Source organism: Cygnus olor, chromosome 7 (genome assembly GCF_009769625.2).
Source record: "Cygnus olor isolate bCygOlo1 chromosome 7, bCygOlo1.pri.v2, whole genome shotgun sequence".
NCBI classification, from domain to species: domain Eukaryota; kingdom Metazoa; phylum Chordata; class Aves; order Anseriformes; family Anatidae; genus Cygnus; species Cygnus olor.
Genome location: NC_049175.1, coordinates 13,050,740 through 13,060,782, shown reverse-complemented (window position 1 = coordinate 13,060,782; position 10,043 = coordinate 13,050,740). Strand labels below are relative to the sequence as shown.

The 10,043-nt window shown below is 57.2% G+C and overlaps 1 protein-coding gene across 9 annotated transcripts in view; it reads left to right on the top strand.

The window, feature by feature from the left end:
• CDH23 (cadherin related 23) overlaps positions 1-10,043 on the top strand; it is a 132,542-nt gene that overhangs the window by 114,675 nt on the left and 7,824 nt on the right. For 6 of the 9 annotated variants that reach the window (XM_040562802.1, XM_040562804.1, XM_040562810.1 and 3 more), the window contains 14 exons: positions 493-714; positions 799-918; positions 2,995-3,175; positions 4,182-4,315; positions 4,403-4,612; positions 4,933-5,040; positions 5,510-5,612; positions 6,429-6,554; positions 6,641-6,844; positions 7,047-7,505; positions 8,344-8,460; positions 8,817-9,041; positions 9,394-9,563; positions 9,849-9,986. In XM_040562802.1, coding sequence (XP_040418736.1) covers positions 493-714; positions 799-918; positions 2,995-3,175; positions 4,182-4,315; positions 4,403-4,612; positions 4,933-5,040; positions 5,510-5,612; positions 6,429-6,554; positions 6,641-6,844; positions 7,047-7,505; positions 8,344-8,460; positions 8,817-9,041; positions 9,394-9,563; positions 9,849-9,986 — 2,517 coding nt within the window. Of the gene's footprint in view, positions 1-492; positions 715-798; positions 919-2,994; positions 3,176-3,488; positions 3,770-4,181; positions 4,316-4,402; positions 4,613-4,932; positions 5,041-5,509; positions 5,613-6,227; positions 6,555-6,640; positions 6,845-7,046; positions 7,506-8,343; positions 8,461-8,816; positions 9,042-9,393; positions 9,564-9,848; positions 9,987-10,043 lie in introns of those variants that run through there. The other 3 variants (XM_040562809.1, XM_040562807.1, XM_040562808.1) reach the window with 3 other exon arrangements.

Here is a 10,043-nt window from a genome sequence, read left to right as displayed (position 1 = left end):
AATGTCCCACCTGTCCCCCTGCAAAAGAAGATCTGAGAAGTTCTTTTTTTGTTCTTCCTCTGAGCCAAGCAGCAGCATCTCAGGGTGTTTTCCATCCTACCATGCTGCCACCCTCAGTAGTAGTGACCAAGGTGTCCCCAGCGTCACCTGCAGAGACCTATCCCAAAGGAAGCGAGGCTCAACAATTATCAATCTTTGGCTTTTTGGGGGAAAGGAGAGAGATGCTGCCAGGGCGTGTTGTGCTTGGGAAGAATGGTGTGATTTAACCCCTGTGCATTTAGCTCGGTACCAGCTCCCAGCCACTGCCTCGTCCTGTAGATGTTTCTGCAGCTGGGCTCACTTTGTTTTAAGGCAATACCTCATGCTTCTCTCAGTAAGGTTGACCCCAAGTTGGTCATTGTCCTTGATGGGTCAAGCCTCACCCCGCCAGCTCTGGGCCTTGCAGAGCCCAACCCTCCATGGGGCTCACCACCATGTCCCCACGTCTCGCAGGCCACCACCACGGTGTACGTCACCATCCTGGATGAGAACGACAACGCCCCCACCTTCCAGCAGCAGCTCTACGAGGTGACACTGGATGAGGGCCCCGCCACCCTCAACGCCACCCTGGTCACCGTGCAGGCCTTGGACCTGGATGAGGGGCCCAACGGCACGGTTACGTACGCCATCACCGAAGGCAACATCTTGGGTACCTTCCACATCGACAGCACCACGGTCAGTATAAGGACGCCATCCCCAGCCAGGCTGTGCCCTTCTCCCTCGTCCATCACCCCTGGCCGCTGTCTCCTGGTCCTGCAGGGGCAGATCCGCACCCTGAAGGAGCTGGACTATGAGATCAGCCACGGGCGCTACACCTTGGTCGTCACTGCCACGGACCAGTGTCCCGCTGCCTTGCGCCGCCTGACGTCCACCGTCACGGTAGGGTTGCGACACCGTGGTGTCCTCAGGGTCCAGGAGTTCCCCCTCGTGTGAGCAGTTTCACATCTCCTTCCCAGTGGCCACCAGCTCTTCCCAGCTGGCCCAGTTGCTGCTCCATCATGGGGATTGCAAAACAGGGACATGGACATGGCACGAGTTGCTCATGGTTGGGCCAGGCCACGCAATCTTCTCAGATTATTCATCTGTTTTTTAAACTCAATTTTTGTACCCCATAGGGAGGTTATGTAAAGTCTCTCATCACTTTTTGTTGCTTTTCTCCATAGTTCTTCCATTTATCCTGGACCACGGTGACCTGAACTTAGCATGTCGCTCAAAGAGCAGGGCAGTGGACTAGCAGCTCCAAAACACGTGCTTTGCATGAATTGAATACACTGATTATTGCTGTGGCCTAAATCGAAATGTGATGGGTTGTACAGCGGGCATTGTCCATGTCCAGAGTGATTTTGGAGCCTGCAGGTGGAAGGGACCAATTTAGACCTTCTACCTCGGCTCCCTGTCATGACACAGCTATTGAGCCAAGCACTTTCCAGTCTCCCAGAAGTAGTTAAGTTTTTCTGTGCAGGAAAAAAAAAAAAAAAAAGAGAGAAACTGGAGGGGAGATAGCAGTGGGAGAGATTTCCATGGATAAAATCTGTCCCTGTGAGTGTCATAGCTCTGTGCTGCCTGGGCAGAGGGAAGCCTTCAGCCAAGCTCCTCTGATGTTGCTGCAGATGCCTTCCTGACCAGGAAAACTGCACTGAAAACCTGGTGACCTAGGGCTCTGCTGCGGGCAGGGAAGGCTCTTGGCGTGCTGCAGGCGAAGGCAGAGCTTTCCTCTCTCTTGTCTCATTGAGACGTGAACCTGGAAGCCCCATCAGCCATGAGGACCAAAGCTAGACGGAACAGGAACCTCCCTTCACAGTCCATGGGGCTTCTGCCAGCACAGCTTGAAGGCAAAGCTTTTAGGAGAAGATTTAGTGATTATTTTGGATAGCGAGTGATGGGAAATCCATCTTCCTGATAAGGCGTGCCAGTGTTTGTTTTCTCCGCTGCTAGGAGACGGAGCAGAGACTCAGATAAAGTCTTTAAAGATCAGACTTAGCCAGTATGAAACGTCCATCTGATGGGTTTTACTACCCTCAGTTCAGGAGGTCAAAAGCTCCTCATTTTCAGCGTCTCTCTTTTACCCACGTGGCCGGGAGATGCGAGGCAGAGGAGTGCTCGATAAGCTCAACCTTTTACTAGCCACCAGAGACTCTCCTCATCATGCAGGCATTTTCCACTACACAAGTGCCCTGAAGGGTTTAACACTCTTTGCAATATAGCATGGTATAGACGTATAAAAATGCCTTCTGTGCAGGGTGACTCAGTTAAAAAGCCAAATCCCTGCAAGGCTGGAGCTCAGCTTGGCTGCTGGCCTCAGTGGCGGTGCTCCCCTGGTGACACCGTGCTCGGCTGTGTCCCGAAGTTGTTGCTGCTTTTCCCTTTGGAGAACTTTAGGAGTGCTGCTGGCCAGCTGTCATTTCTGGCCAGCTGAGTGTGTCATGGAAAGGGATGGTGAGCCAGCTGCGTTGGTGGTGGTTTATGTTTGACTGAAAAAGCATGCTCAATTTTTTTTTTAGTCTGCTCATTGAAACAAAGCCCTTGAAATGTCCCGGAGGAAAAGGAGCGAGCAAGCCTGCAGAGAACGGCTCTCTGAACTCATGCTTTTGGTGGCCAAGAGCATTTCTGTCATCTTTTCGAGCTCATTTGAGGTCCTTCCTTGCTCGCCCTCTCCTCCAGCAGTGGAGAAGGTGGTTGGAGGACATTTTGATGCCAGGATGCGAATGTGGAGAACATCTGGTTTGGGCTTTGCCTTCCCCCTTGTGGTGCACAGCCCAGAGGTTTGACAGAGCCCCAGCTGTGCGTGACTGGATTTTAAGTTTCAGGGGTAGGATGAGCTAAGCCAGAAGTATTTGGGAAGTACTTGGTGGTGCTGTCCCTCCGTGGCTCACCAAGCTCACCCATCCGGCAACGAGCCCGGAGCTGGTCCCCTCTCCACTCACCTCCCTCTCCACCTTCTCCCCTCACCCACAGGTGCTGGTGAACCTCAACGACATCAACGACAACTGTCCCACCTTCCCGCGGCCCTATGAAGGTCCCTTTGACGTCACCGAAGGGCAACCTGGCCCACGTGTGTGGACCTTCCTGGCCCACGATGGGGACTCAGGGCCCAGCGGGCAGGTGGAGTACAGCATCGTCGCTGGGGACCCTCTTGGTGAGCAGGGTGGCATCTCCCAGGCTTCACACCACAGCTGGTGGCACGTCTCCATCCCTCTGCCCCTGCAGAGGAGCACGGGACGTAACCCCACATTTTTGGCAAAGAAGCTTGCTGTCCATTTTTGCTTTATTTTGTGGGGTTTTTTTCCAAGCAGAGGCTTGCCACCGGGCAGGGAGGGGGTGGGTGGAGGAGAGCGGGGCGGAAGCGTTTCAGAAAAGCCATCCTCCCAGCAGGCTGCTTCTGCAAATTCAGCCTTTCGACACCAGGAAATCCTGTTTGAGCAACAGGAAACTTAACCTGTTAGTGTCCGGGGAGGGGGGGCCCGGGCTTGTGCAAACCCAGCCCAGGGGAGAGGGGGAGGAATCTGCTGAACAATAAACACCAAACAAAAATAAATAGTGCAGAAAGAGAAACGAGAAAGGCACAGCCTCATTGTAGGGGCTGCAGGGTGTTTTGGGGGTCTCTGCAACTCGCAGCAAAGCTGCAGCTCAAGGCAGGCAGCCCCAGAGCAGATGGCAGAGCAGCTGCGGGTGTCCCCGGCCGCGTGGCAGCTGTGGGGACACAGCTACTGCCAGGGTGACTTCAGCCAAGGTTTCTGCAAGACAAAGCCCCGTCCCGTCTACCAGCTGGCCCTGGCTGCAAAATGTTTCCAGAACAAGCAGGATGCGGCCTCTTGGGGAGGGGGGGGGGAGGGGGCCATGCCATGTAGCCCCCCTGCCCGGGCACAGCAGGTGCTTGGAGGGCTCTTGGCATCTCCAGAAAGGGCCACGAGCACCTCGCTTTTGGCCATTCAGCCCACCTACCTGCTCCTGCTGGTGCCTGCATAGACCCCAGCTGCTTCATCCCACTAATAATGGGGGGGGGTGCAGCCCCCAAACCCACAAAGCTCACCCCTCCCTGTGGCCAGAGCCCATGGTGCCTGTCCCCTTGTCCCCTCGGGAAGCCACAATGTGGGACGCCAGTGGTGGCCCAGCGCGAGCCATGGTCCCACTGTCGCCGTCAGGGGAGTTTGTGATCTCCCCGGTGGAAGGGGAGCTGCGGGTGCGGAAGGATGCCGAGCTGGACCGGGAGAACATCCCCTTCTACAACCTCACCATCGCTGCCCGGGACCGGGGCGTGCCCCCGCTCAGCTCCACAGTGAGTCCCGTGCCCAGGAACAGAAAATATGGGAGGGAGGGATGGGAATAGGTGCCCCAAACTCACAGCTCTTCTCTGCCCCGGCAGATGGTGGTGGGTGTGCGTGTGCTGGACATCAACGACAATGACCCCGTGCTCCTCAACCTGCCGATGAACCTCACCCTCAGTGAGCATGCCCCCGTCTCCAGCTTCGTCACCCGCGTCCTCGCCCGGGACGCGGACAAGGGGCCAAACGCCCTCCTCACCTTTGATATCACCGCTGGCAACACGGAGAGCGCCTTCTACATCAACAGCACCGTATGCCCCGCGGGTGGGGGCCAGGAGGTGGAGGGTGGGCACCACGTGTGGGCACAGCTCCCTCCTTCACTCCATGTGTTGACTTGCACCCTGGGAAGGGTGTAGTGCTCCCCAGAGCTCAGGAGGATGGGGATTATGGAGTCATGGGGCAGACACCAAGCCAGGTGTATAGGGCTCTACAGGCTGGTGGGACCTCAAGGACCTCACGGCACCAGGCAGGGCTGCTCTGGTCTAGCTCTGCCATCCCTAGGATGTCTTCTCCAGCAGGAGAAGCCCACCTCATGTCCCTTGTACCTATTTTCTCCCTTTTTTCTCCATAGACTGGCATCATCTACGTAAACCGCCCCTTGGACCGGGAGCGGGTGGCAGAGTACAGGCTGACCATCACGGTGAAGGACAACCCAGAGAACATACGCAATGCCAGGCGGGTAATTATGGACACTGACGGGGCTGCCAGTGGTGCCGGAGGCAGGGCGGGTGGGAGAAGGGGCCCCAGCCATGGCCAGAAAACGAGATGAATTTCCAACAGCAGCCACACCCTCCAAAAACATCTGAGGGGCACAAGGAGGGGGCTGCAACCTCCCCACCAGCAGAGAATGAGACCAGTAGGTCTTAGGGCATGCCCAACATTTCATGTTGACCCCACGTGACAGCAGTAGACATCATGGAAGGTGGGCCAGGGTCGGGCTGGAGAGCTGGCCAACCACAATGACATCTTCCAGGATGTCCCAAATGTCACCCTTTGGGGCATGGGGTGGGAAGAGATGCCCAACCCTATAGTCAGGGTCCCTGCAGACCGTCCAGGGTGGTCTGGGGAGGAGAGGTGGGAGGCAAGCTTGAGGAAAGGACGTTGCAGTCATCACCCTCTTGTTCCCGTTTTCCTTCACACACCTTTAGGATTTCGACCTGCTAGTCATTTCCATAGCGGATGAGAATGACAACCACCCCCTCTTCACCCAGAGTTCCTACCAGGCCGAGGTGATGGAGAACTCGCCCCCGGGTATGCCTCTCTTCGCTCGCTTTGGGGCCGGGCAAGGGAAGTGTCTCCTGGCCACCACAGGCTGGGCTCCAATGGAGCCACGGTGCAGGGCAAGGCCGCAGGTCAGTGGGAAGGGGTGCTGAGCAGGATGGGAGGTCAGCCTTGAGGAGACCATGGCTTTTGTCCGTGCAACCTGTGGAAGCCCTTCTTGGCTCAGGCAAGACGCAATGGTGCAACAAATCGGCCCTGCTTGGGAGTTGCTCAGCAGCAGAGAACAAGATGCTGCACCCATGGTCCGAGCTGAGCCCTGTGGGCAGCCCCCAAACAGTGGGGTCTTGTGGGGGATGGGGTGCCACCTCTCCAATACCAGCACCTGGAGGTGCCTTGCTTCATAGGGTGGAGATAAAACAGTCCAGCCTGTCCAGGTAGATGTCCCTCAGCCAAAGAGCTAGGAATATCCCTCCTATTTCTATGTTTTTCTGCCTTCCAGCTGTTTAAATTGCTCCAAGACCTCAGGTGTCTCCCCACCCAGCTGGTAGCTGCTCCCAGGCAAAGGGTTTGGGCACCTCCAGGAGCTCCCCTCCTGCAAAACCCATCGGGACTGACGGATGTGTCTGTCTGTCTGTTTGTTTTTAGCCGGACACCCCGCCGCCACGCCTGGGCCCCGCGTGCCGGTCTGCAAGGCTGCAGCAGCCACCCCCTCGTGCCCTGCGAGGCCCCGCTCTGTCACCTCCTCCATTCATTCATTGCTGTCCTTCATGCGTCACCGGGCTGGGAGGGGGACAGGGGACCCCGCAGGGGGCTGCCACCCTCCCTAACCCCTGTTGTCCCATCCAGGGACTCCGCTCACTGTGCTCAATGGACCCATCCTAGCTCTGGACGGCGACCAGGGCAGCAACGCCGTGGTGACCTATGGGCTCTTGGGGACATCCCCGGTCCTCTTTTTTATCAACAATAGGACAGGTGAGGTGGCTTGGCAGGCCCCTGTCCCCAGCCCAGGGCCACCAGGCAGATGTGGGGTCTGTCACTCGGCTTTTCTGCTTCTCCAGGGGTCATTTCGGTGAAGCCTGGTGGTGTGATAGACCGAGAAGCTTTGCCAGACCCTCTGCTGGAGTTCATGCTGGTGGCCCGTGACATCGGGGGGCTGAACAGTACCGCCAGCCTCACGGTGACCGTCCTGGATGACAATGACAACCGCCCCATCTTCCAGCCCATGTCCGTCACAGCACGGCTGCGGGAAAACAGCCCCCCAGGTGAGGACAGGGATGACATCTGGATGTCCCCGTGGGACCCTGAAGAGACAGCTTCCAACCTTCAGGACTTGGCTGGGTTGGGGTTGAGGGGAAAATTTGGGAATGGGCTGCCCATGTTGCTTGGTGGTATTTCCTTGGGATGGGGGCAGGTTGCTGCTGTCCTCCATCCCTTGCCTTAGAGGGCTGCGTCCCCCCTTCCCAGGCTTTTCCGTCCTCCGCGTGACAGCCACGGACGCGGACAGTGGCCTCAACAAACAGCTGGATTACCGGATTGAAGGCGGGGGCCAGGACAGGTTCCTGATCGACGCTGCCACCGGGGTGATCCGCGTGGCCAACCTCAGCATCGACCGGGAGGAGCGGGATGTCTACCGGCTGACGGTGGTGGCCGTGGACCAGGGCACACCGGCGCTCTCGGGCACCGCCACCGTCAGCATCATCATCGACGATGTCAACGACTGCCGGCCCGAATTCGTCAACCCCATCCAGACGGTCAGCGTGCCTGAGTCAGCCGCCCCCGGCACCGTGGTGGCCGAGGTGACTGCCATCGACCGGGACCTCCATCCCCGCCTGGAGTACTACCTGCTGGAGATCGTGGCCCGTGACGACATGGACGCGCTGGTACCCAACCAGCAAGGAACATTCACGGTGGATTTTAGGACAGGTAGGAGAGCGGGACGGGCAACACGGGCGGTGCGGACCCCTCTCCTTGCTTCTGCTTCTTCTTCTTCTCTACCTGGAGGTAGGTGTCCGAGATGATGCTCACCTCCTGCTTCCCCACTCTCGTCCTCCAGCTGCCCCATCTCACCCTGCCCTCTCTCCCCCCTGCCTCTGGCCAAACAGCTTATCTAACCCTTTTCTTTCCTTTTTCCGGCTCTCAGCTCACCAGGTTTGTCTCAGTGTCTGTGCACGTTTCTCTCCCCACGCCATCCGTCGCCTCCTTCCATCTCACCCATCACCATCACAGGAGGGTAGTGGCTGCTCAGCCTTCACAGACCGGACACGGGCACCCTTGCTGGGGGGGACTGGGATGAGGGGACTGGGGTAGGTGGTGCCTGGTGGGCTCTGTCCCAAGGGAAGAAGGACCAGGAGCCTCCCCCATGAGTTTTGGAAGCACAGAGCTGGTCTGAAACAGAAAAACTGCTTTGACGGAAAGGACGTGGGAAAAGTCTCCTAAAGATGCCCAGATGCTGTGTGAAGGTGGATGGGGACCATGCAGCAGAAGCTGCTCCCAAACCCCTCTCGTCTGCACAACCCAAACCCCAGACGAGGAGTGTGAGACCCAGGAGGCTGGGCAGAGTGGAGCAGGCAGGAAGGCAGGTGATGGAGAGCACAGGATGGAAGGAAGTCATCTCCTCACATAGCTGTCAAATATTTTTCCCTGGTCAGCCTTTGAAGAGACAGGAGAGCAAGCACAGAGGAGGATTCAGCAGCTGGTGCTGACCGACCTGCCCGGGCCTCAGCAGGGTGCACGACTAACCCCAGTCTTTTTGGCTTCCCAGGAGCTGTGAAGATCAAAACCCCTCTGAACAGAGAATTAGTGGCCACGTACGAGGTCACCATCTCTGTCCATGACAATGCCAGCGAAGTCATCGACCGCTCGGTCAGCGTGCCCAATGGTAAGCATAGAGCCTTGCCATGGAGGAGGCCAAGCAGCACAGGGGAACACATTGCCTTTCCCGGCCACCAGCACAGCCTCCTGGCCCTTGGCCATCATCCTTGAGCCAGGCACATGTGCAAGAAGGTGTGAAGGTGGGGTTGTCCCACCCCTGTCCCAGCTCAGTTCATTTTGTCCCAGCTGAATATTGCCATTGCTCTTGGTGAGCCACTTCAGTTGCTTTTCTGGAGTTTCATGCTTGCTTTTCAGGACCATGTTTGTTTTTTTAGGAAGGATTTCTTCCATCCTTCCTTCCCTTCTCTATCTCACTTCTCCTCTTCCTCTTCTCCCTCTTCTCTTCCCCTTTGGCCTCCACAGCCAAGCTGACCATCAACGTCTTGGATGTCAATGACAACACGCCCCGCTTCCGCCCATTCGGGGTCACGTACTTCACGGAGCGCATCCTGGAGGGAGCCACGCGGGGCACCACACTCATTTCCATGTCAGCTGTGGACCCAGACAAGGGTGCCAACGGGCAGATCACCTACGAGCTGCTGGACCTCTCCCCGGAAGGCTACGCCTGCCTCGAGGATCAGTCAGCAGGTTGGTGGCCTGGGGAGGTGTGAGCCCCGCAAGGCCCGTGAGAGGGATGGGGGAAGAGGTGGGGTGTTTGCAGCCCCTTGGCACAGCCCCATTACTAAAAGGCCTAAGCTACACTCCTTCTATGAGAAATTTGGCCAGGATTTGGCAACAGAGGGCAAAAACTCTCCATCAAGTAGAGGGGGAGCTCTATGAAAGTGCTGTGTCTGATTTCCAGCTCATGGTAGCCAGCCTTGGAAGGTTTCTTTAATTCATTTCTCTCCCTTTATTCCATCGCCATGTCCTGTGTGGAGAGAAGGCCGTCAGGAGGGGACCTGGGGGCAGGGTTCTCATTTCAGGGTCTGCCGTCTTCTAGGGAAGGTCGTGGCCAACAGGACGGTGGACTACGAGGAGGTGCAGTGGCTGAACTTCACCGTCCGCGCTTCCGACAACGGCTCTCCCCGCAGATCAGCCGAGATCCCCGTGTACCTCCAGATAGTGGACATCAACGACAACAACCCCGTTTTCAGCCAGCCCTCCTACCAGGTGAGCCGGGCTCCCCTTTCTGAGTCCGTGTGGAGAGCTGGGGGTTCTCTGGGGTCACCACCACCCCATCTGTGCCTGAACCATCTAAAGAAGATGGTCAGCATGCCGACATGCTGCATGTGAATGTCTTGTTATGGGCAGGGTCACCAGGCTGAGACCTGCCGGGATGGTTGAGGTGCACTCACATGAGCATTGCACTGGTGGATTAGTGGGTATTAACACCCTGTTCCTACTAAAATGGCACACGGTGCAATAACCAGCTCTCCCTGCTCCCTTTTTTTGCAGAAAGCTGTCTTCGAGGATGTGCCACTGGGTACGGTCATCCTGAGGGTCAAGGCCACAGATGCGGATTCTGGGCGTTTTGCTCTCATCCAGTACAGCCTGGGGGATGGAGAGGGCAAGTTTGGGATAAATCCCAACACGGTAAGGAGCCAGCTGAGGCTGGAGCAGAGGAGGGAAAAAGAGGATGAGATGATCCCA